Source organism: Heterocephalus glaber, unplaced genomic scaffold (assembly GCF_053883595.1).
Source record: "Heterocephalus glaber isolate CG9 unplaced genomic scaffold, H.glaber_assembly_v1.0 deba00000621, whole genome shotgun sequence".
Classification (NCBI taxonomy): Eukaryota; Metazoa; Chordata; class Mammalia; order Rodentia; family Bathyergidae; genus Heterocephalus; species Heterocephalus glaber.
In genome coordinates this window covers 15,198,800-15,221,051 of record NW_028258153.1, presented here as the reverse complement: position 1 = coordinate 15,221,051, position 22,252 = coordinate 15,198,800, and the positions used below count along the sequence as shown (strand labels likewise).

Genomic DNA, 22,252 nt, shown 5'->3' with positions numbered 1-22,252 from the left:
AGGATCTCTTTTCATTTTTCCCCAGTATTTTTCCCTGTCTAAGACCTGATCAAATCAGAAAAAAAATCTTCTTGACTTAATTGTTCACAAAGTACCAAATTGTCACATAAATATTTCAGCCTAATAATGAAAGTTTACCCCAAAGATAACAACACAATCTTAGGAGACTCCCAATTGGATTTAACCTATAGGAAGACTTGTGGACCATCTAGCAAGCACCAAAACTAGTGAAGGTCTGACATAAAACCCATCCTGTCAGAAGGCTTCACCAAACTGTGCTGGATCTTTCAGGGCCCCTTCAGAACAGAGGGGAGCTGAAGCAACATTAGATTCATCTTTGTAGGCCAGAGTAAGCTCCAACCTCCGTTAGACCACAAAAGTATCGTTTACTGTGTTAAAACTGGTGGGTCAGCTCATTGTTGAGACCATGCAGAACTCCATTCTGGTTCACTACAGAACACTTCAGACATAATCATGACAGTCCAGACTAAGACCAAGTTCATTTGCTATAGGAATAATAAGGGTCTGGGTGATACAACCTTAGGAGTAAAAGGACAGACAGAAATTTACACTGAATATCTGGTGTTCAATTCTTTTCAAACATTGTTGCAATGAAAAGGTTTAGAATTATGTATCCCCGGCCGGGGATTTAGCTCAGTGGTTCTGGCGCCAGCCTTGCAAGCTGAGGACCTGAGTTTGATCCCCGGTACCAAAAAAAAAAACCAAACAACAAAAACTATGTATCCCCACTGAATGTAAATTGATATGTATATTTAAGTGTCAAGTTAACACATAGTTCATCTTTATATTTAAAAGCTAAATACAGTGCAAACAAGTTTCAGTTTGAAAATTCTACAGGAGCCTGTTTTTTTCCATTCCTAATGAGAAGCAAGGTTTCCAACCATGTATTAACTTTGGAGAGAGAATAATGGTTTTCAGGAAGAAACAATAGCTCAGGTATTTTCAGAAGTCCATAATGTCTTACCTATGTAAGACATCCTAAAGTATGTATGCTATTCAATTCAGAAAGCTTACACACTAGCACACATTTTAAAGAAGTTTTAATAATGCTGACCTGTAACAACATTGTGATTATTGATGACTTGATTCATTCAAAATAGATAACCATTTTCTTTTTCAAGAGGGAGAACAGTACGTGGCATTGGTTTTCTTTGCTAAGCACTAAGTCATCTGATTTGTTATGACACATATTTGAGAAATAATTCTGGGAATTTTTAAAGTCTCCATGGTGTCACCTTGGACATTGTCTGTTTTTAGGCCAAAACTCATTATTTGGCCTGTGGTAGATACAGCGTCTTACTAATTAAAGACCAGTGTTCTTTGGAGCTAAAAGGAACATTTGCATAATTCTTTTGCAACTGTGCCTTACTATGATAGGCTAAATTTGTAAACTGTGATATAGGTGACCAGGTAAGAATGTATTCTCTTGTCACTGTTGCACAGACACAGTAGTTCCAAATCTAGTTCATTGTCGTATACATAAGTCTATGTGTAGTGAATGAAAGACTCCTTTTTTTTCTGTTGTCATTAAAAGGTTTCCTAGCTTAGTTGGGGCTATATTTTGTTACTTTATAATGCTTTAAGGAAAATATTCTTAGTTCTGATTATCTGATATTTTAATATTAAAGCACTGGCTACAGAAATGCAAAATGGAGGAAGACAGGTGTATGGCAATGAATAGATTATGCTAAAAGGAGTAGCTAAACTGAACTTGTGTTAGTAATGTTCTCAATTGATTTTACATGTGTGTAGCTAGATCCATCAAACTGTGCCTCTCTGTTCTTGATCTGTCTTCTTATGAAAGAACTCTTTCATTCTTTAGGTACTGTGAACCCCTCTAAATGTGGCTGCCCCTTTGCCTTGAAGATGGCAGCGTGCCAGCTTCTCTTGGAGATTACCACCTTCCTAAGGGAGACCTTTTCTTGCCTGCCCAGACCTCGCACTGAGCCTCTGGTGGTAAGTACAGCGTGTATGTCAGTAATCAGATGGCTTAGGCCAGACCGTGACTAGGTTTCCAGTAGTAACAGTTTCCTTAAATGCCCTATGGCCCAATGTATGCGTAATTTAAAAATTCTACCCAGTTTTTTATACATACAAAGAAACTCTCTTTTCTCTAGAAAATAATTCCAAAGTTGACTTTGAAATGACTCAGAGGTAGCGCCTTCAGGTACAATGTTTGATCACCACAAGTTATGCTGAGAATACTTCAGGGCCTTCAGTGTCTGTTACTCTGCAGACTATGAGGAGTTTGAAGACCAACATTTCCCAAAATGACTGACAGATATTTTGTACTAACTGCACATAAGTTTATATAGAAATATGCTCCAGTGAGTTTTCTCACATAAATTATAGCTTTAGTGTTTAGTGTCTAAACATTCTCAAGTATATATTGTTATTTATGTAGCATTTCTTAGGGACTATGGATGGGCAGAAAACATGACCACATGCAAACATATACACATACATATACAAATATACATTCATGTGCCACAGGCCATCGGAACCTAATTTGTGTAGCTGTACTACACACACACATACTAAATAAGAGCCTGTGGTCCCAGGGCACTCCTCAGAGCTGTCCTTCCTTGGCTTCTAGTTCCCTAATGGGCAACAAGTGTCCAGTGGTTCCTTCATCACAAGTGACATCCAGCAGGTGTACCAGGTAGTCTTTTCTTTTCTTTCCTTTTACACAAGGCCTAAACTACTCACCCAGAAAAACTATTGACAGTAGCAATCTTTGTGCTTCCAATGAAGCAAATTTTAGTGTTCGCTGCCTCTCCTACCTTTTAAACTAAATTCAGTGTGAGCAAGGCAGCACCCTAGTCCTGACTTGGCTTCAGAATAGAAGAATCAGTGCTCTGTTACCACAGAGTAGCACCTGTGCCTTGAGTTTTCCAATGATCTAGAAATAGAAAGCCCATCTCCTCCACCCTAAAACATAAAATGCATATTTTCAAGTTGGGAGTATTTATGGGTAAAATATATGTTTTCAAGTCAAGCATACTGACATTTGGACTGTGAAACTGTACCATTTGGATATTGGAAAAGGATATTGCTTCAACTGCCCTTCAGTTACCTTTATCTTAACTAGGTTCTTTGATTTTCTAAATTGTCATTTTCACTATTTCATTGTGACTACTCTATAAAGTCAAATAAGGGTTCTTCAGCATATGTACTTAAAATCAATATAACAAAGCACCTTATAAGTAGGCCTCTCTCACCCTTCTAGTTATACTGAAGATCTCATAAAAACACAAGATACATCTGCTTTTATATTTTAAGAGTCTAATTGCTCACCAATTTGATCCACATGTGATAAAAAATGGCTAAAATACTTTTGCTCTCCATTTTAATGCTCTAAAGCTATAATTCAATATCCATTACTATTATGACAAATTTTAATTTTAAATCAAAAGTTAAAAAAAAGTTGTATAACCAAATGGAAGACTTGTAGGAAATGCCAAGGAATGAATCTAAACCAAGAGCTTCAGTCATTTAATCAACAAGAGGAAAAGTTTTTACTTCTGCATCACCTTTAGCTAGGTTGAAGAAATTTTTTATTCATTAAACTAATACTTTCATTGTTAAGTGTGGGTTTATGTATTGTGCTGGCATATGGCTTTCATAAAATAAAGGGAGAATAAGTGTTTTAATATTAGGCTATTATTGGTAATGCAGTAAAGTCACATTCTAAATTACTGTGAAAAAATCAATGAGTATTATGGAACTGCTTTATCAACACAGAAATGCGTATGATATTTTTTAATTGTGGTAAGAACACATAACACAAAATGAATCCTCTTAACAAATTTTAAGTGTGTAATACATTATTGTTGATGTTAAATACAATGTTTGCAGCAGATCTCCCAACATATATTCATCTTGCTTAACTAAAATTTCATGTCTGTTGTCGAGTAAGTCACCACTTTCCCCTCCCCACAACCCCTGGAAAACACTTCACTTTTTTATTCTATTAACTTGACTGTTTTAGATGCTTCATATTATATGTAATACATTTGTCATATATACATAATGCATTTGTCTTTAATGTAACTAATTTATTTCATTGAGCTTAATGTGCCCAAGGAATATTCATCCGCATTGTCACATATAACAGTATTTCCTTCTTTTTAAGAACTGAATATATTTTTGACAAATTCTGAACAGTGAATCTACCGATCAAGCATAAATATAGCCAAAACTAAATAGTCTCAACTTTAAACAAAACGCTTTCTTCCAGTGTTACTTACATATCTTTGAAGTGTTTTATTAGTTCAGTAACATTTTACTACAGTAAAAATAATAGCTACCTGAATGTACAGAATAATATAAGGTAGTATAATAATCCCATTAGAAGCCGAACATATTCTGGGGTCTGAAGTTTTGGGATGAGAATTAGGACACAAACTTTCTACCAGAAAGAATCTTTCTAATAGACTATCATAAGGCCATTTTCAAAATGGAAGATTTCCAGGTGAAGTATTTAATGGAAAAAAAAAAAACTAGTTACATTCAAAATGTAGATGAGAAAGCAGAAGAATTTTAAATACAATAATTAAAGCAAAAAATAATTTGTTTAACCATAGTTGTTTTTTTAGAAAGCCAGGGAAACCCAGAAAGCCACTAGGTGGGTGGGGAACTGAGGTAAAATAAAAACAAAAAATTGTATCATAGCATTAAGACATTGTCAAAACGGTGTTTTTATTAAGAATTTTTTTTCCAAATAGAACCCTAAATATAACTTGGTGTGCCTTTTAGTAACATTTTTATGCACTTTTTAAAATAAGCTATACAAAAATGTATCCAAAAAAGGGAAAAGAATTTTTACAAGATTTGTAACATGAGAGCATAGTAACCAAATTTTTCTCCAAATGTTATCTTCCAAACCTGAGAAGAATAAGAGGATCTTTTTAAAAATAAAGAATGTTGTTTTACAAAGGTAGTGATCTATTAAAATGTTGCTCAATTGAGTTAGTAAAGCCAATAGCCAATGACCAAGAAATACAGAAACCAATGATGAATAACAATTAAAATAAGTAATTTTCAGCAAATTATAATTGAGCCCATAATAGTTTTTTGTTGTTGTTTGGTTGGTTGGTTTTTTTGGTACAGGGGATCAAACTCGGGACCTTGCACTTGCAAAGCAGGCAGAGGAACCGTTGAGCTAAATCCCTGGCCCCCATAATAGTTTTTAAAAGACAACAAAGTGTTTTCTGTATATTCACATTCATTCATTGGAGCAAACAGCATATTGGATGCTTTAATTCAAGATTCTTCTAGAAGCTGTACCAACTGTACTATTTGGGATTTAACAAATCAGGTTATAAAATATATACTTCTCGATTTCAAATGTTCTTAAAGTTAAAAATTCTAAAGCAGAACACTCTTCATATATATCAAGTCCAAACAAATATTTATTGGGAGTAGACCATGAACAAGGGATTGTGATGGATGTCCGGGTGGAATGAGGAAACATATAGAGAAGAATACTTTGTAACAGGAAAATGAATACCTAGGTAACTATTTCCAGACACAAACTATAAAAGCATCCCTGAGAAAGTAACAGGGGGCCAACAGCTGGCCAAAGAAGGGGCTGGAAAGATCTGAGGAACCACCTTAGAAGAGGTCTTGAATGTTGTTTTGAAATATTAGGTAGGGTTTTGACACACAGATAAAAGATGATATTGGAGGGATAACTACTTCTAAAAATCAGTATTGATATAGTATTATTTTTTGTCCAAATAAGAAATTTCCCTGATTACTATAGAATTATTACCCAATGGAATTAGATGTTTTGCTTAGAAGGGAAAGAATTCCATTCCTGAAATATTTTGAGAAATGTTAAATAAATGTATCTCCTTTATTTCAGAGAACACAATATAATTTTCTGAGTACCCGAATGTAACTTCTGTTCTTAATCCAAAAGGAAAGAAGATATAACATCCAGAGGCTGAAATCTCATTTTATTTATGGCAATGGAAAGCATAAGATTTTCGTTTTGGCGCAAACTGAATTTATAAAAATATGTTTCCAAATGTATTTAATTCAGAGGCTTATTACATCATAATTAGAAAAATATTGTATAAAATGGTTAGAATTTTACTAACTTTTTTAATTTTGCAAATCCTCTAAAGGCTTTGTCAGTAATTAAACACAATCTTGTGAATGAAAAAAATCTATGTTCATGGAACAGGTCAAATTTTCAACTTTGGCCTCATAGGCCAAATTCCTGCTAAGTAATTATTCTCTGCAGGCTGAGAGTGTGGTGTCATCCTCTTCATCAGCAGATAGTGATGGAGCCTATCTTACACTAAGAAATTCTCTTGATGTGCGATCCTGTCTTGAGCCTCTGACCTTCACACATGAATTTCCTTAACTCTGAACTGACTTTCTCCACTTGTCAAGCAATATTACTTAGTTATCAAGATTTAACTTGAACACTGTCTCATCTATTAGTTTAGATTTAACAAACAACCCCAAGTTTAGTTCACACTTGGACCAGCTCACACTTGGACCACAGTCCCCAAATGTGATTTTGAAACTGTGTCTCTTAGTCTTTGAATTTTTCATTTATGTCTTCTCATCTCCTATCTTTGGACTTAGGGAAAGAGCCATTTCTTATCTATCCCACAATGCCTCACACATTTGTACTGAATGCCTGATTGTTTTAATAAACAGGTAAGTGCCTAAGGTGCAGCCAAGCTATAGACACAGAGGTAGATGGTGAAGAAACTGGTTCTAGATTTGGACAAGGTCTATGCTTTTGGAACAGAAAGCATCTAAGTAAAAAGGAAAAGCTAAGAGTTAGGAAAGATTTTTATTTATTTTCTAATTCAAGAATAGCTTCTCACTGCCACAGTCTAAAATTGATAATACATAAAGATATTTGGCTGTATACATTCATTTACATGTAATGCACGAGGGAGGGTGGTTTGCCACAGGCCAGTGCAGTCTGGAGAGAAGCCAGCACTCATGGGCTCCTCACTGGCATTCCAGGACTTGGAGAGCTGCAGACTTCGTCTGGATCCTGAGTTGGACCGACACAGATATGAGAGGAAGATCAGCTTTGCGGGGGTCCTAGATGAAAATGAAGACTCCAAAGATTCTCTCCATAGCAGCAGCCACACCCTCAAATCAGATGCAGGTGTGGAGGAGAAGAAAGGTATGGAAAAACAAGGATTATTTCAGGGTTTCTCATAGGATATTTGGTCTGGTGGGGTCTAAACCACAAGATCACGTGTACAAATTGTTGGTTCCCTACAGTACTGACCCTGTAGCATCATTGAGGTAGGAAACCATACTAGTTAGAGGCTCAACTTTGCAGCCAGAGGAACCTGGGACTTAATTCCAGCTCAGCAATTCTCCAAATCCCATTGAACCTAAAACACTATCACCTTTAAAATGAACCATTATTTTACTTACTATTAAGGAAGAAAAAACACTCTCAATTCAACTCCTATGCAACACTTTACCACTTTAATTTGTGTTTTATTCATATTGAAAAGGGACTTTCAGACTTAATTAGATGAAAATTGTTATTATTATTATTATTATTATTATTATTAATCATTCTTGTGCAGCCAACAGAAAAAGTATAACTAAAATACACAGGTCATACCTTTCCTAAACTACCTTCAATTTAGAATTCAAATTACTTTTGAACTCAGAATTGTCACTGTTCGTGTTTTTCTGTAGGATAATGTCCTCTGTCCATCAGAATGTTAGTAATACCTATTTCTGGACTGAATCCATAGAAGAAGTAATGCTATCTGTGCTAGTTACTCAAGCGAGCTCGGGAGTGGTATGAAGTGCTTTCAGTTCCCCTTCAGGACTGTCACTAGACACTTCAGACACGGTCTCACTCGTCCTCCCACCCCCCACTGCTCCTTAGTCCTTGGGGCTGAAAGTCACTGGCAGTCATTCTGTTCATTTTGCTACTAATGCATTATATGTTCATATAGACACAAGCAGTAGCAAGTGTATCACAACTGCTGCCTGACACTAGTGTCATATGATATCATCATTTACATGACAAATTCCAATTTCAAATATGTTAAAGTATGGCAGGTGGCACATACCTGTAATCTCAGTACTCATGGAGGCTGAACCAGGAGCACTGTAATTTCGAGCCCAGCCTGGGCAACTTAGTGATTTAGCAAGGCCCTCTCTCAAAATAAAAAATAAAATGGGCTGAGGATGTATGTCAGTGATAAGGGCCTGGGTTCAATCAACAAATCCATAGAAAATGAAAAATATATGCACCTTAACATGAATTATTATAGTGGCTCTCCAATCTTGTCTAAGTTTTAAATGACAAATTTTAAACCACTATCTTTTAAACCACAAATTGTTCATAAAATTGGTTAGTAACACCTTTTGCACTGTAATGCTTAGAGCTTTAAATAAAACAAGAAAAGTAAAAACTTAGTACCTGGCAAATAGTAGGTACTTGATAAATAATTGTTTTCATTCATATTTTTATACATCATGTACATATAGATTAGAACCCACAGATATAATACTATGAAGATTACAATATTTTAATTTGTAAAGGCCCCTCTAAACTTGAGCTTCACTACCTGATTTTGCTTTTTCTTAAATTTCATTGTCTTTCAATGCTTTTATGAAGAATTTCAGTTAAAAGAACATCTTCACATTTGTCAAAGCTCAGTTTATATATCGAAATATTTTCTAGGGTTCTATGGACAATGATAATACATGATTAATGAACTAATGATTCTTAGAAGGAATAGCCCTATACAGAGAAATACTTACTGTCCTGTAAGGAGTGTATATACACTGAGAAAAGTTTGAAATTTGAAGACCAGAATGTTGTCACAACATTTTCAAAATGCAAATAATCGTTTTATCACATTCTATTGAATTTATAGGGAAGAGAGGCCAGGTTGTAGGAAGGATAAGCAAACTCTGGAGGAATTTCTGGGTAAGACAAGTATCAAGTCAATAATTTTTTAATTACTACTTCCGTCTTTTAAACATATCCCAAAGATATTTTAATTTAAAAGGCAATTTTTTGCCCAAGTTGTTCTGCTAATTATTATTTAAAATAGTTGGATAAAAATTCCAAATAGCTACGTGGTTAAACTTGAGCAAAGTAAATTCTGTACCATTTTTAAAATTTAAAATATGTGATTAATTGTTAAAAACATTTTAGTTTCATAATTGTGATTTATGCAAACTACTATCTTTAAGGTTCAAACATTCCTATACTTAGTATTTTTTCTCCTCACTGAAGGGCTATGTTGATACAGGAAAGTGATTTATAAGTGAAAAATGCAAAATTGAAACTATAAATAAAATGAGATCATAGCCATGAAATATCCTTAATCAGTTGGCAAAAATCTTCCCAAAGATTCCCAAATGTCCCTTAGCCCATTTGACAAGCTGGAATCAGCTGCGGAAACCAACATGAAAATGGTGGTAATAGGGACCTTGCTAACTACTGTTATTAAAACATTTTAAACATTTTCATACCATCTGTTTTTTTAAGAGCTAAAAATGTCAGCTCCTGAAATAAAAAATCTTAGGAGAATTCAAATTCTCCCAAGAAAAACTAATATGAGCTAATCCTTAGAACTCAAACTAAAATCTTCAAACGGAGTCTAAGTCAGTTTACCCAAATTCCAAAGACAAACTAAGACCAGCACCCCAGAATACAAACACCAGGCCTAGTCTCATCATCATTCAACATCCATCTACTGAGCACCTATTGTATACCCGAACTATCTCACGCTCCCAGAACACAGCAATGAACAAGAACAATTTCCTGCATGTATTTTTACTTACATTAATAGTTAAAGACTAATATTTACACATATTCATAGGGCAGTGGCTACTACAAAATACTAGACTTCCCAATGGCAATAAGTAATATGAAGAAAAATGAACTAGGATCAGAGTTGTGACCCGTAACAGGAGGGGACATAGTCAGAAAAGCCGATCATAATTCACATTGGCAGAGATGCTCCCTTATGTGGAGGAGCCAGTGATTCAGAGAGCAGAGGAAGGAGTGAGAATGCAGCTGATGCCAGAAAGAACTTGGAGCATTTGAAGGAGGGCAAAAAGCCCAGCCTGGTTACCACAGTAGGAGCTGGAAAAAGACTGATAAGAAATGGGTCAGAAAGCAGTGAGACAAAGGGTAAATAGGGTCTGGTAGATATGGTCATCAATTTAATTCCATTTTTAATATGTCAGAGAGGTGTTGAAGTTTTGACCATTAAAGTGACATAAGGTGTGTGTTGTGATTTACATATTTAAAATATGACTGGATCTGTGGAGTGGGGGTCAGATGCAGCAGCTTTAGGCAGTTGCATTAGTCCAGGGAAGAGGTGACAGAGCTTTCAAAATCCTAAGATGTGTTGAAGAATAGAGCCAGCAGGACTTGCTAATGGATACAGTGTGGGGTAAGAGAAAAGGAAGAAAGAGAGTCGTTGCCCAATTTAGATGAGTTTATCTCACTTTCCTACTAGCTCACGTTGTCATGGAGATGAAGGCTGATTCAATACTGTACAGTCTCAGCTGACATTTTTCATATACAAAACCAACACTGAATTCTAACTGCTGGGTCCCTTGTAAATAACCAGTATCACAATTGTGAATCCTGATTTTCAGTGCTAAAAAGTGTCTTCAGTTATCTTTGGTGCCAAAATAAATTCTCAACATTAAATCTTTTCCAGATCACATTAACTTGGGATTATTTTGCTGCATTTGGAGGGTAGAAAGTGTCAAAAACTCAGGCAAAGAATGTTAGTACATGCCTCTGTAAAAGTCTAAGAACTATCACTTCAATCTTTTTCTCTTATTTCTCAGACTAGTTTGACATGAAATTACTTTAGTAGTCATTAAAAATGACAATTATATTCTGTTTCAAACCTATTTCAGATGGATCACAGTGTCATTTATACCTAAAAATAATATTGAAAAATACAGTTGGGTGAGTTTTGTGCTATAATTATAGTTAATTACAATTAACATTCAGTGTTGTAGTCTGTAGTTTTTGTAGAGTTTATCAAACTCTGCTGCAAGAAATTTCTTCCAGATGTGAAATTCCATCCAGATTTATTCAGGGAACTCTGTGAGGCCTTTATCAGCTGAAAGGTGATAATTTCAGTCTTTCTCAATCACAGGAGTAGACTAGAGATTCAACATTTATATTGCCCAATGGGAATTCTTTGGGGATCCTTTATATGACATTACTATGATATTGAAAGTATACATTTAACAAATACTTTACAGAGTTATGCAAATTTTATTATAGCCACATATTAACTCTCCTGTGGGTGAGAAACTTGACACTAAAATGCAAACTTCCTGATTGGGACTTCAAAAAATTATCAATAGCTCTGCCTTAAATAATTAGGAAGAAATCCTGTTCACATTTTTAAAAGGCAAGCTTATAAAAGTGACACCTTCCTAATAATGGATTTTAAGCCTTGAAAACTTTCTTCATCCTACTCTTATAAAATGAATATTGACAACATCAAAAAAAGTACAGAAAAAGAAAAAAGAAATATATATATATATATATATATATATATATATATATATATATATGAGTGACTATGGGAAATAAGGATACTTTTAATTTAAAAAACAAAAATAGACTTGAACTTTAAACATGTTTCTTTCCCCCTTTCACTTCCCCCACTGATGACTTTCTTCCAGATGACTGAAGGTGAACTATGCATGATCTTCTTGGTACACATAGACTGTAAGGTTGGCTCAGGGTGTTGCAACATTTGGACTGACATCTTATCACCCCTTTGACTGGGACAAGGATGCTATGAAATCACTAGGTGCACTGAAAATGCAACCGTTTCACATGCATGCTCCCCCAAAGCACCCCAGTGAAACCATATCCCTTAGTACCTTTGCCGAGGAGCAGAGCAGAACCCACTGCTGACTGCCTGAAAGAGAAGCACCTCTGATTTTTATTTCTTAATGAGGTATTGCAAAAGGAAAGGGTTTCAAGAGTATCTCACAGAATTCTGTAAATCCTAGTTCAAAAGAAAAATAAGACAAATGGTTTGTGGTTCTGTTGAATCCCTATCACGTGATATGAATGTACTAACAGTTCTAGGTGCTGCTGCTGCAAAGCACAGTCATGCTTGTGAACCCTGGGCCAGAAAGAAAGCAGATTGTTCCCAGCCCCAATGAGCATTGTGTCCAAGAAAGATGCTGCACCAGCCCTTCCTGGTGGCCCCAGCCTCCTGCCTGCCTGACAAAGCATGGTGACTGGGGGCCGTGGTGGGATGCTCCCTGGGCAGAAAGGCTGCTCTTCCAGGCCCACAGAGAGGAGGCTGATCAGGGACAAACTGGGGAGAGCTTGGATATAACATTGGCTGGGGAAAACTAAGGGGGGGAAAGCCCTATTTTATTCTTTTAATACAGTTCCCAGCAGGAAGATCAGGATAGGAGGTACTCGCCTGCTCCAGATTAAAGGAACCCGCAGTTTCCAGGTGAAGAAGGGGGGTTCCTTGTCCAGCATTCGCCGGGTCGGCAGCTTAAAGAGCAGCAAGCTATCACGGCAGGACTCAGAGTCTGAGGCTGAGGAGCTGCAGCTGTCCCAGAGCAGGGACACTGTCACTGATCTAGGTAACATAGAGGAGTGGGGTGTGCAGGGACGTGGGGGGTAGGAAGCCAGGACTGAGGTCCTGAAACAGCCAAAAGTCCCTTTCCTTACACATGCATAGATGGAGAGCAGAGCCAGAGGACCACAGTTCATTCTGCCTGAAAACCACACACCCTCTCGAGCAGGCTACTCAAACCTTAACACGCACATGTGTCACCTGGAACTCTTGTTAAAAGTGCACATTCTGAGCTGGCGATAGATCAGAGTGGGAGGCTGAGAGGCTACATTTATAACAAGCTTCCTGGGGAAGCTGCTGCTGCTGCTGCTGCTGCTTCAAGAAGTGCACTTTGAGCAGCAAAGATAGTAACATTACAGAAGATATTTTCATGACAAAGGCAGCTTTAGATTGATGTTTGTGTAGTCATACTTCTGACCAGGGCCTTCAAAGTCAAGTGAAATTCCCATAGGGAGAGAGATACCTAAAGACCCTCTGTATTTTAAAATCTCTATTTAACAGTTTAAAAAAAATCAAATTATCAGCGAGGAAAGATTCTCTAGGCCTGAAAATTGAGGATTAATCAAGTCCCTCAATGTTTTAGGAATGTGTTTTCTCCAAATAGCCAATGTGAGTAATTCTATTTGCTTCTTGCCAACGCTGCAGGAAAGCTCTAAAGATAAATTAGAAGATGGCTGTAAGATGTGCTAAATACATGAGAATGAGCTCTACATACACTTGAAGCAGTAGAATTGTAGTTTGTCACTATAGGACCTAAAGAGATTTCAAATCCCAAAATGTGTTTGTCCAAATGTGGGCCCTGATTAGCATCTCAATAGACAAGGAAAAGATTAAGTAGGCATGAAGACAGAACTCACCAGCTGTTAGGTAAATGTTGAAGCACATTCTCTGCCATTTAGTCTCTAGTTTCAAGTCAGCAATAAAATGCAGATAAGTGATTGACAAATCCTGCTAAAACAGAAGCTGAATATATTCTAATCAGAGAAGGTTTAAAATAGGAAACGTTTCTATATCCACCCACCTTCACCTTTGAAAATAGCTAATTTATGCATTATTTAAGATTCAGCTTGTTTATTTTATTTATTTTTTCATTAAGTTTATTGGTACATTTTAGGTATACAATACAGTTACATTCATCATTGGGAACTTGTACCTTTCCTTGATGTATCTTTGTTTAGCTTATTTTTTAAGGAGACAATAGAAAAAAACATTGACACTTCTACTGTTATGGGGCTGAAGCTATAATATTATTACTAGTTAGTTTGGAAGAAATTATTGCAATTTATTGTGTAGATTGATCAGTTTGTCCCAAGCAGTTGATTCAAAGTAGCCAGGCAAGAGATAATGTTTTATCATTTTAAAAAACCCATAAGTGTACTTGGGAACAAAGCTTCGTGGATAATATATTAACCAGTGAGTTCCTAACAGATATGTCCTTTATACTTTCCCACAGAGAGAATGTAAGGGTTGTCCACAGTTTGACAGCTGCTGTCTTTGAATAGTCTGAGGACAAAGCCTAGTGGCTAGAGCACTAGCACTAGCCTCAGTCATAGCCATAGTAGAGGCAGCTGTACACTCTGCAGGTCAGTTAGTGTCCCTGCTTAACTACACCTGTAAGGTCTGGTCAGTCTGGAATGGATTTGGGCACATTGAACCTGTGACTGGCTCAACTCAGAAATTCAAAGACTTGATTTTTCTCTGCTCCTGTGTCTCAGAATGGAAGCCACCATAACAGAGATCATCAATGTCTTTGAAATCGTCAGTGCAGCTGGTGACAGAGGAAACAGCTCCTATTCATTATTTCTCCAACCAAGTCCTATGCCCTGTAACCCACTGGGCCATGGTAGTCTGCCCTAGGATTCAAAAGCATGGACAACTTTACCTACTAACATGCCCTCTAGGGAGACAGACCATTGAAACCTTTCTTGGTATTTTCTTTTGAAGAAGGGAGTCCTTGGAGTGCAAGCGAGCCTAGCATTGAGCCCGAGGGAATGAGCAATGCCGGCACAGAGGAGAATTACCACAGGAACATGTCGTGGCTTCATGTAAGTAGGAATCTGAGGTCAATTTCTTTCAGCGTTGGGGAAGATCCAAGCAAGGTGCACAAAATGCTCTACTAAAACCATCAATCCAGGTTAGCTTCCATGAGAAAGTAAAAGGTTATGTTTAAGCTGAATATACATGTAATAGGCTTGGTTTGGGGCTAAAGTATATTTATTTTAAACTTAACTAAGACCAGGGTCTCTTGTTATGGCTCACTTGTTGGTCACCATAAGTCAGGGGAAGCTACAAGGGACCAGGCCAGGCTGGTGATGGAGATAAGCTGAATGACACATGGCAGGCACCATGATCAGCTTTATACAGGTTACCATGAAGATGAGACCAAGATCACGGTGTCAGTCTTGGGTTTGTAACGGACCCTATCGTAATCTAGGACAAGGAGAGTCAAAGAGAGAGTCAGAGGTCATAATTCAAAGGAATATCCAGATAGCCCAGGCAGGAAAGAGCCCAAGGGAACTATGGACATAGGCTGGAGCTCAAGATTTGAGCTGGATATGAGGAAAGAAGGAGGAAAGGAAGAAAGTTAAGCTCGGGTATACAATTGCAGGGAACCCCCAGCACCATTATTTGTAATAGATAGAGACTGACGCCATCCACTCTGATTTCCATCTAACTTGCACTAGGGTCAGATATAATGCAGTGCTGTGCCTTCACTATGGAAAGTGACTCCAGACTTGGCTGATTTGGAGACTCTTTGAAGCAGCTGTTTAAGTTTCTGGTAAAGTCTAATGTACATATTGAAAGACATATGAAACCGATGGGTGCAGCTTAGTAAATGTTCCCGAAGTAAGTACACCTGTATAATCGCTACCAGGTCTAGAAGAACATTATCAGCACCCTAGATGCCCTGCACGTGTCCTCCACAGTCACTGTCCTCTCCTCATAGTAACCGTCACTCAACCTTCTGACACTATAGATTAGTTTTATCTGTTTTAAAATGCATAGAACCAGCATCATATACTCTTTAGCTCATATAAACATTTATATGAGGATGTATTTTGTCCTCTGTCTTTGTCCTCAAAATGGTCTGTCCTATTCTTGGCTAGATTTGTTTTCATTTATGTCAATTCTACTTTTAAAACCTTCCAAGCAGCCTTGCACTTAATATAGAGATCAATTAAAATTGAGGAATTGAAATATTTATAATTTTAAGCCTTCCAATATCTAAAATGCTCTATTACTCCATTAATTTATGTCTTCCATTTATTTAGGATTTAGACATCCTTCAAAAATGTCTTTTAGTTTTCTATGGGATGTACTGCACATGAACACTGTATAAGTGTTTGTGTAAAGTCAATGTTGTTTCTTATTTAAATATTTGAAAGAAATCACTGCTAAAAACTTTTAGATCTAAAAATTCTTTGAAGGAGAGTTTTAAATTACAGATTTGGTTTATGTAATACAATTAAGACTACTATTCAGATTTTCTCTTTCTTCTGGAAGCAATTCAGATAAATTGATGTTTTTGCCTATTTTTTTAACTTAACCTGAACAGTCACATTTATTATTTTTTAAGAAGTTCTTTATTTTGAAGTAATTTAAAATTCTGTAGAATCTTCTGTGATGTACGTTTATCATTACTGATATTGGTAGATTGTAATCTCTCTTTTTTTTATCAGTCTTCTAGAAGTCGGCCAGACTCATCTTTTTTTTTTTTTTGTATTAAATTCATTTATTGGTACATTGTAGGTATACAACACAATTACATTTCTCATTGGGAATTGTACCTTTACATAATTCATCTTGGTTCTTATTTTTTCCCCATTCCTAGCCCTCCCTTCACGCCCTCCACCCTTCCCTATTTACAAACACTTTATTTCCATTTTTTCCATTTCTCATCATTTTTCCTTTCCCTTCTTTCCTTTCCCCTGCCCCTCCCACTACCCCTACCCCTTTGGACCTTTTCTTCCTGTTTTACATTATCAATTATTCATTCTAATCATTGGTACATTTTAGGTATACAATATAATGACATTCATTATTGGAAATTTGCACCTTTACATAGTCTCTCTTGGTTCTTATTTTTCACCCTTGCCCAGCCCTCCCTTCAACCCCTCCATTCCTCCCTATTTACAAAGATTTTGTTCCTATTTTTCCATTTTCTCATATTACTCCCATTCCCTTCTATCCTTTCCCCTAGCCCTCCCACTTCCTTCCCCTTTGCCCCTTTTCTTCCTATTTCACATGACCTATTATACATTTAGTCCTTATTTACACTTTCAGGTTCTCACACCAGGGAAACTATTTGGTATTTACATGTGTGTCCTATTTATTTCACTTAAGAGTATGGCCTCAATGTGCATCCACTTAGCTATAAATGTCTCTAATTTCTCATTTTTTATGGCTGAGTAGTACTCCATTTTATTAAAAACCCCACATTTTCTTTATCCAGTCTCCAGTTGATGGGCATTTGTGCTGTTTCCAAGTTTTAGCTATCACAAACTGTGCTGCTATGAACATGGGTGCACATATATCACTGTGGTATGATTCTTTTAATTCTTTGGGGAAGATCTCCAGCAGTGGAATAGCGGGGTCAAATGGGACTTCCAGTCCTAGTGCTTTGAGGTATCTCCATACTGATTTCTACAGTGCTTGCACCAGTCTACACTCCCACCAGCAGTGGAGCAGGGTTCCTCTTTCCCCACAGCCCCGCCAGCATTTGTTATTGGTTGATTTCATGATAGCAGCCATTCTTTCTGGAGTGAAGTGGAATCTCAGCATTGTTTTCATTTGCATCTCTCAAATGACCAGTGATGTTGAACATTTTTTCATGTATTTATTTGCTATTTCTACTTCGTTATCTGAGAAATGTCTGTTTATTTCAGATGCCCATTTTTCGATTGGATCTTTAAATTTGGGAGGTCTGATCTTTTTAAGTTCTTTATAGATTGGAGATAGTAGACCTTTGTCTGAGGAAGAGCAGGTGAAGATTTTTTCCCACATTGTGGGTTGTCTCTTCACCCTGCTGGTGGTTTCTCTTGCTGTGCAGAAGCCTTTTAATAAGAAGACATCCCATTTGTTGATTGTTTATGCTAGTTCATGGGCAACTGAGGTTTTGTTCATAAAATCTTTTCCTACACCGATGTCTTCAAGGGTTCTACCTAACCTCTGTTCCAACTGGTTCAGAGTTTCTATTTTAATATTTAGATCTTTAATCCATTTTGATTTTAGTTTAGTTCATGGTGAGAGATACAGGTCTAGTTTTAATCTTTGGCAAGTTGAAGCCCAATTTTTCCAGCACCATTTATTAAAGAGGCTATCTTTCCTCCAGTGAGGGTATTTGGCTCCTTTGTCAAAGATGAGATGGCTGAGTGTGTCTGGCATTGTTTCTGCATCTTCTAATCTGTTCCACTGGTCCTCAAGTCTGTTTCTTTGCCAGTGCCATGCTGTTTTTATCACAGTAGCTTTGTAGTAGTGTTGCACGTTGGGGATTGTGATACCCCCAGCCATGTCTCTGTTACCTAGAATTGCTTTTGCTATTCTGGGTCTCTTCTTGTTCCAAATGAATTTTTGGATTGTTTTCTCGAGGTCTATGAAGTATGCTGCTGGGATCTCAATTGGAATTGCATTAAATCTATATAGCAGTTTTGGAAGTATGGCCATTTTCACTGTGTTGATCCTTCCTACCCAGGAGCAAGGGATGTCTTTCCATTTTCTGATATCCCCTTCAATATCTTTTTTCAAAGTGCTATAATTTTCAGAAAAGAGCTCTTTGATTTCTTTTGTGAGGTTGATTCCTAGGTATTTCAGTTTTTTAGATGCTATTGTGAGAGGAATTGTTTGCCCTATTTCTCTCTCAGTGAGTCTGTCATTGGTGTAGAGGAAAGCTATTGACTTTTGTGTGTTGACCTTGTAACCAGCTACTTGACTGAATTTGGTTATTAAGTCTAGAAGACTTTTGGTGGAGTTCTTGGGGTCTTCTATATAGAGTATCATGTCATTGGCAAATAATGACAATTTGACTTCTTCATTACCTATCTTTATTCCTTTTATTTCTTTCTCTTGTCTAATTTCCATGGCTAATGTTTCCAGAACTATATTGAACAAGAGTGGTGATAGTGAACATCCTTGTCTTGTTCCTGATTTTAGTGTGAAGGATTTCAGTTTTTGAGCATTTAGTATGATATTGGCTGTTGGTTTTTCATAGATGGCTTCTATCACTTTGAGGTAGAGACCATCTATTCCAATGTTTTGTAGGGTTTTTTTTATCATAAATCCATGTTGGATTTTGTCAAATGCTTTTTCTGCACCTATAGAGATAATCATATGGTTTTTGTCCTTGGCTCTATTGATATAATGTATTACATTGATTGATTTTCGTATATTGAACCATCCCTGCATCCCTGGGATGAATCCCACTTGACCAGGGTGTATGAACTTGATGATCTTCTGCATTCTGTTTGCCAGTATCTTATTAAAGATTTTTGCATCTATGTTCATTAGTGAGATTGACCTATAGTTCTCTTTTTCAGTTGGGTCTTTCTCTGCTTTGGGGATCAAGGTGATGCTTGCTTCCAGGAATGAATTTGGGAGTATTGCTTCCCTTTTGATTTCACTGAAGAGTTTAAACAGTAGTGGCAGCAGTTCCTCTCTAAATGTCTTGTAGAATTCAGCAGTGAAGCCATCAGGGCCCAGGCTTTTCTTAGTTGATAAGTTTTTAATTACATTTTCAATTTCATTGGTTGATATTGGGTTGTTCAGAATTTTTAGGTCTTCTTTGTTCAACTTTGGTAATTCATATGTATCTAGGAATCTGTCCATTTCTTCTGTGTTGTCCATCTTATTGGCATATAGGTTCTGGAAGTAGGTATTGATGATCCTCTGGATTTCTGCTGGTTCTGTTGTAGTTTCACCCTTTTCATTCCTAATTGCATGGATTTGGGCCTTTTCTTTCCTTTTTCTGACAAGGTTGGCTAAAGGTTTGTCAATTTTGTTGATTCTTTCGAAGAACCAACTCTTGGCTTCATTGATTTTTTTGTATCGTTCTCTTAGTCTCCATTCCATTGATTTCTCCTCTGATCTTTATAATTTCCTCCCTTGTATGAGCTTTGGGGTTGTCCTGCTCTTCTTTTTCTAGAAGCTTGAGGTTCAGCATCAGGTTGTTTAATTGGGCTCACTCTGTTTTCCTAATATGCATATTCACTGCTATGAATTTCCCTCGTAAGACAGCTTTCATTGTGTCCCATAGATTCCGATATGTTGTATTGTCATTGTCATTTAATTGAAGGAACTGTCTGATTTCTTCTTTAATTTCCTCTGTGACCCATTGGTTATTCAGAAGTGTGTTGTTCAATTTCCATGTGTTTATGAAATTTTTTGAGTTTCTTTTGCTATGGATCTCCAATTTCATTGCAGTATGGTCTGATAATGTACAGGGGATAACTTCAATTCCTTTGCACTTACTTAAACATGTTCTATGTGTGAGTATGTGGTCTATTTTGGAGAATGACCCATGTGCAGCTGAGAAGAATGTGTATTCTGATTTTGTGGGGTGAAAGACTCTGTAAACATCTGTTAAGTTCATTTGTTCAAGAGTTCGATTGAGTTCTAGTATTTCATTACTTATTTTTTGTCTAGTTGATCTATCTATTTGTGACAGTGGGGTGTTGAGGTCCCCGACTACAATTGTATTAGTGCATATATGATTTTTCATGTCTGTTAGTATTTGTTTTATATAGTTGGGTGCAGTAGTGTTTGGTGCATAGATATTTATGATTGTCATCTCTTCCTCTTGGATTGTTCCCTTTACAAGGATGTAGTGTCCTTCTTCATCTCTCTTAATCAGCATTACTTTGAAATCTACTTGATCTGCAAAGAGGATAGCTACTACTGCTTTTTGGGGGGTTCCTGTTGCATGGAGTATTGTTTTCCACCCTTTCACTTTCAGTCTATGAGTTTCCTTTTGAATTAAGTGTGTTTCTTGTATGCGGCATATTGTTGGATTTTGCTTCTTGACCCATTCTGCCAGTCTATTTCTTTTGATTGGTGAATTGAGACCATTAACATTGATGGTTATAACTGAAACGTATTGACTTGTCATTGCCATGACTTTTTCTTTTTGTTGGGTTCTCCCCCTTTCCATTTAATTTCTTGTCATGCCAGATGGGTTCATTCTGCTTTGCTTCCTGGGGTTGTGATCCTCAATGTCTGTTCCGAGGATATTGTGTAAAATTCTTTGGAGTGCTGGTTTGGTATTCACGAAGTTCCTGAGGTGCTCTTTGTCATGAAAGTATCTTATTTCTCCATCAATTTTGCAAGATAGTTTTGCAGGGTACATCAATCTGGGTTGGAGGCTGTTTTCTTTTAGGGCTTGGAATATGTCACTCCAAGGTCTTCTTGCCTTGATGGTTTGTGTTGAGAAGTCTGCTGTGATTCTGATAGGCTTTCCTTTGTATGTGATTTGTTTCTTTTCTCTGACTGCTTGGAGAACTTTGTTCTTCTGTTGTGTTTCTGGAATCTTAACAATTATATGCCTATGTGCAGATTTTTTTTGATCAAGGCTATTTGGAGTCCTATATGCCTCACTTATCTGTATGTCAAGCTCTTTTCCCCTGCTTGGGAAGTTTTCTGCCATTATTTCTGTGAAGAGATTTTTTATGTCATCTCCACTCTCTCCTGTCTCTTCATTGAGCCCAATCAGTCTTATATTATTCTTCTTTGCATCATCTAGCAGCTACTGGATTGATTTCTCATGTTCCCTTATAATTTTGAAGCAATTTTTCTTTTCCTGGTCACTAATTGCAATCTTATCTTCTATATCTTTAATTCTGTCCTCACATTGGCTCATTCTGCTGTGTAGACTTTCAGTGGAGTTTTTCATGTCCTGGAAATCTATTTGCATCTGTTTTATGGATTCCATTTGTTTCTTATGTTGGGATTCCATCATGTTCCTGAGCTCCTCTCTAGATTTATTGATCATGTCTTGCACTAGGGGCACAATTTCTCCTGTTATCTGAGAAATTATTTCTGATTTCATTTTTTCCAGATCCCCTTTTGTTGCCAGTTCAGTGGGTCCAGGTGGTTGAGTATCAGAGTGTTCCATCTCATTTCCCTTTGGGGTTGCTGTAGGTGATCTGGAAGGCTGGTTTTGAGACTTACTTATGTGTTTTCTCATTTCGACTGGGCCAGGGGGCTGTTAGAGCCTTCATGGATTACCTCCTCTGAGCTGGGTGAGGTGGAACAGGGGCCGGGAGCAGCGGTAGGGATGGTGACCCAAAAGCCCTTTCCTGTGGGCTGGGAGCAGTGGGAGGGATGGTGGCCAGGAAGCCCCTTCCTCTGGACCAGGAGCAGTGGGACGACGGCTCAGAAGCCCCTACCTCTGGGCCGGGAACTGCAGGACTCAGTACCTTGGTCTGGTGGTCTGGTGTCCTCTGAGTCTTTGTAGTGTGGAACCAGGTGGCTGCCTGTCTGCAGCGGGGTGATTCGGTGTCTTCCGCGCGACTCAGGACCTCGGTAGGGCATGCACAGACCTTCCTGTGTGCAGTGGGCTGATTCGGGGTGTTCTGTGTGACTCAGGACCTCGGTAGGGCATGGGCAGCCCTGCCTGTCTGCAGCGGGGTGAT

The 22,252-nt window shown here is 37.4% G+C and overlaps 1 protein-coding gene across 11 annotated transcripts in view; it reads left to right on the top strand.

Annotated features, from left to right (window-relative positions):
- The window catches only part of Unc80 (unc-80 subunit of NALCN channel complex), a 219,931-nt gene that overhangs the window by 100,270 nt on the left and 97,409 nt on the right, over positions 1-22,252 (top strand). For 7 of the 11 annotated variants that reach the window (XR_015449083.1, XM_087205796.1, XM_004851129.4 and 4 more), the window contains exons 25-28: positions 1,844-1,977; positions 7,018-7,183; positions 12,433-12,636; positions 14,574-14,674. Coding sequence is in view for 10 of the 11 variants with exons in the window: in XM_087205796.1 (XP_087061922.1) it covers positions 1,844-1,977; positions 7,018-7,183; positions 12,433-12,636; positions 14,574-14,674 (605 nt within the window). In the remaining variant the exon portion in view is untranslated. The remainder of the gene's footprint in view (positions 1-1,843; positions 1,978-7,017; positions 7,184-12,432; positions 12,637-14,573; positions 14,675-22,252) is intronic. The other 4 variants (XM_013074516.3, XM_021263510.2, XM_013074515.3 and 1 more) reach the window with 1 other exon arrangement.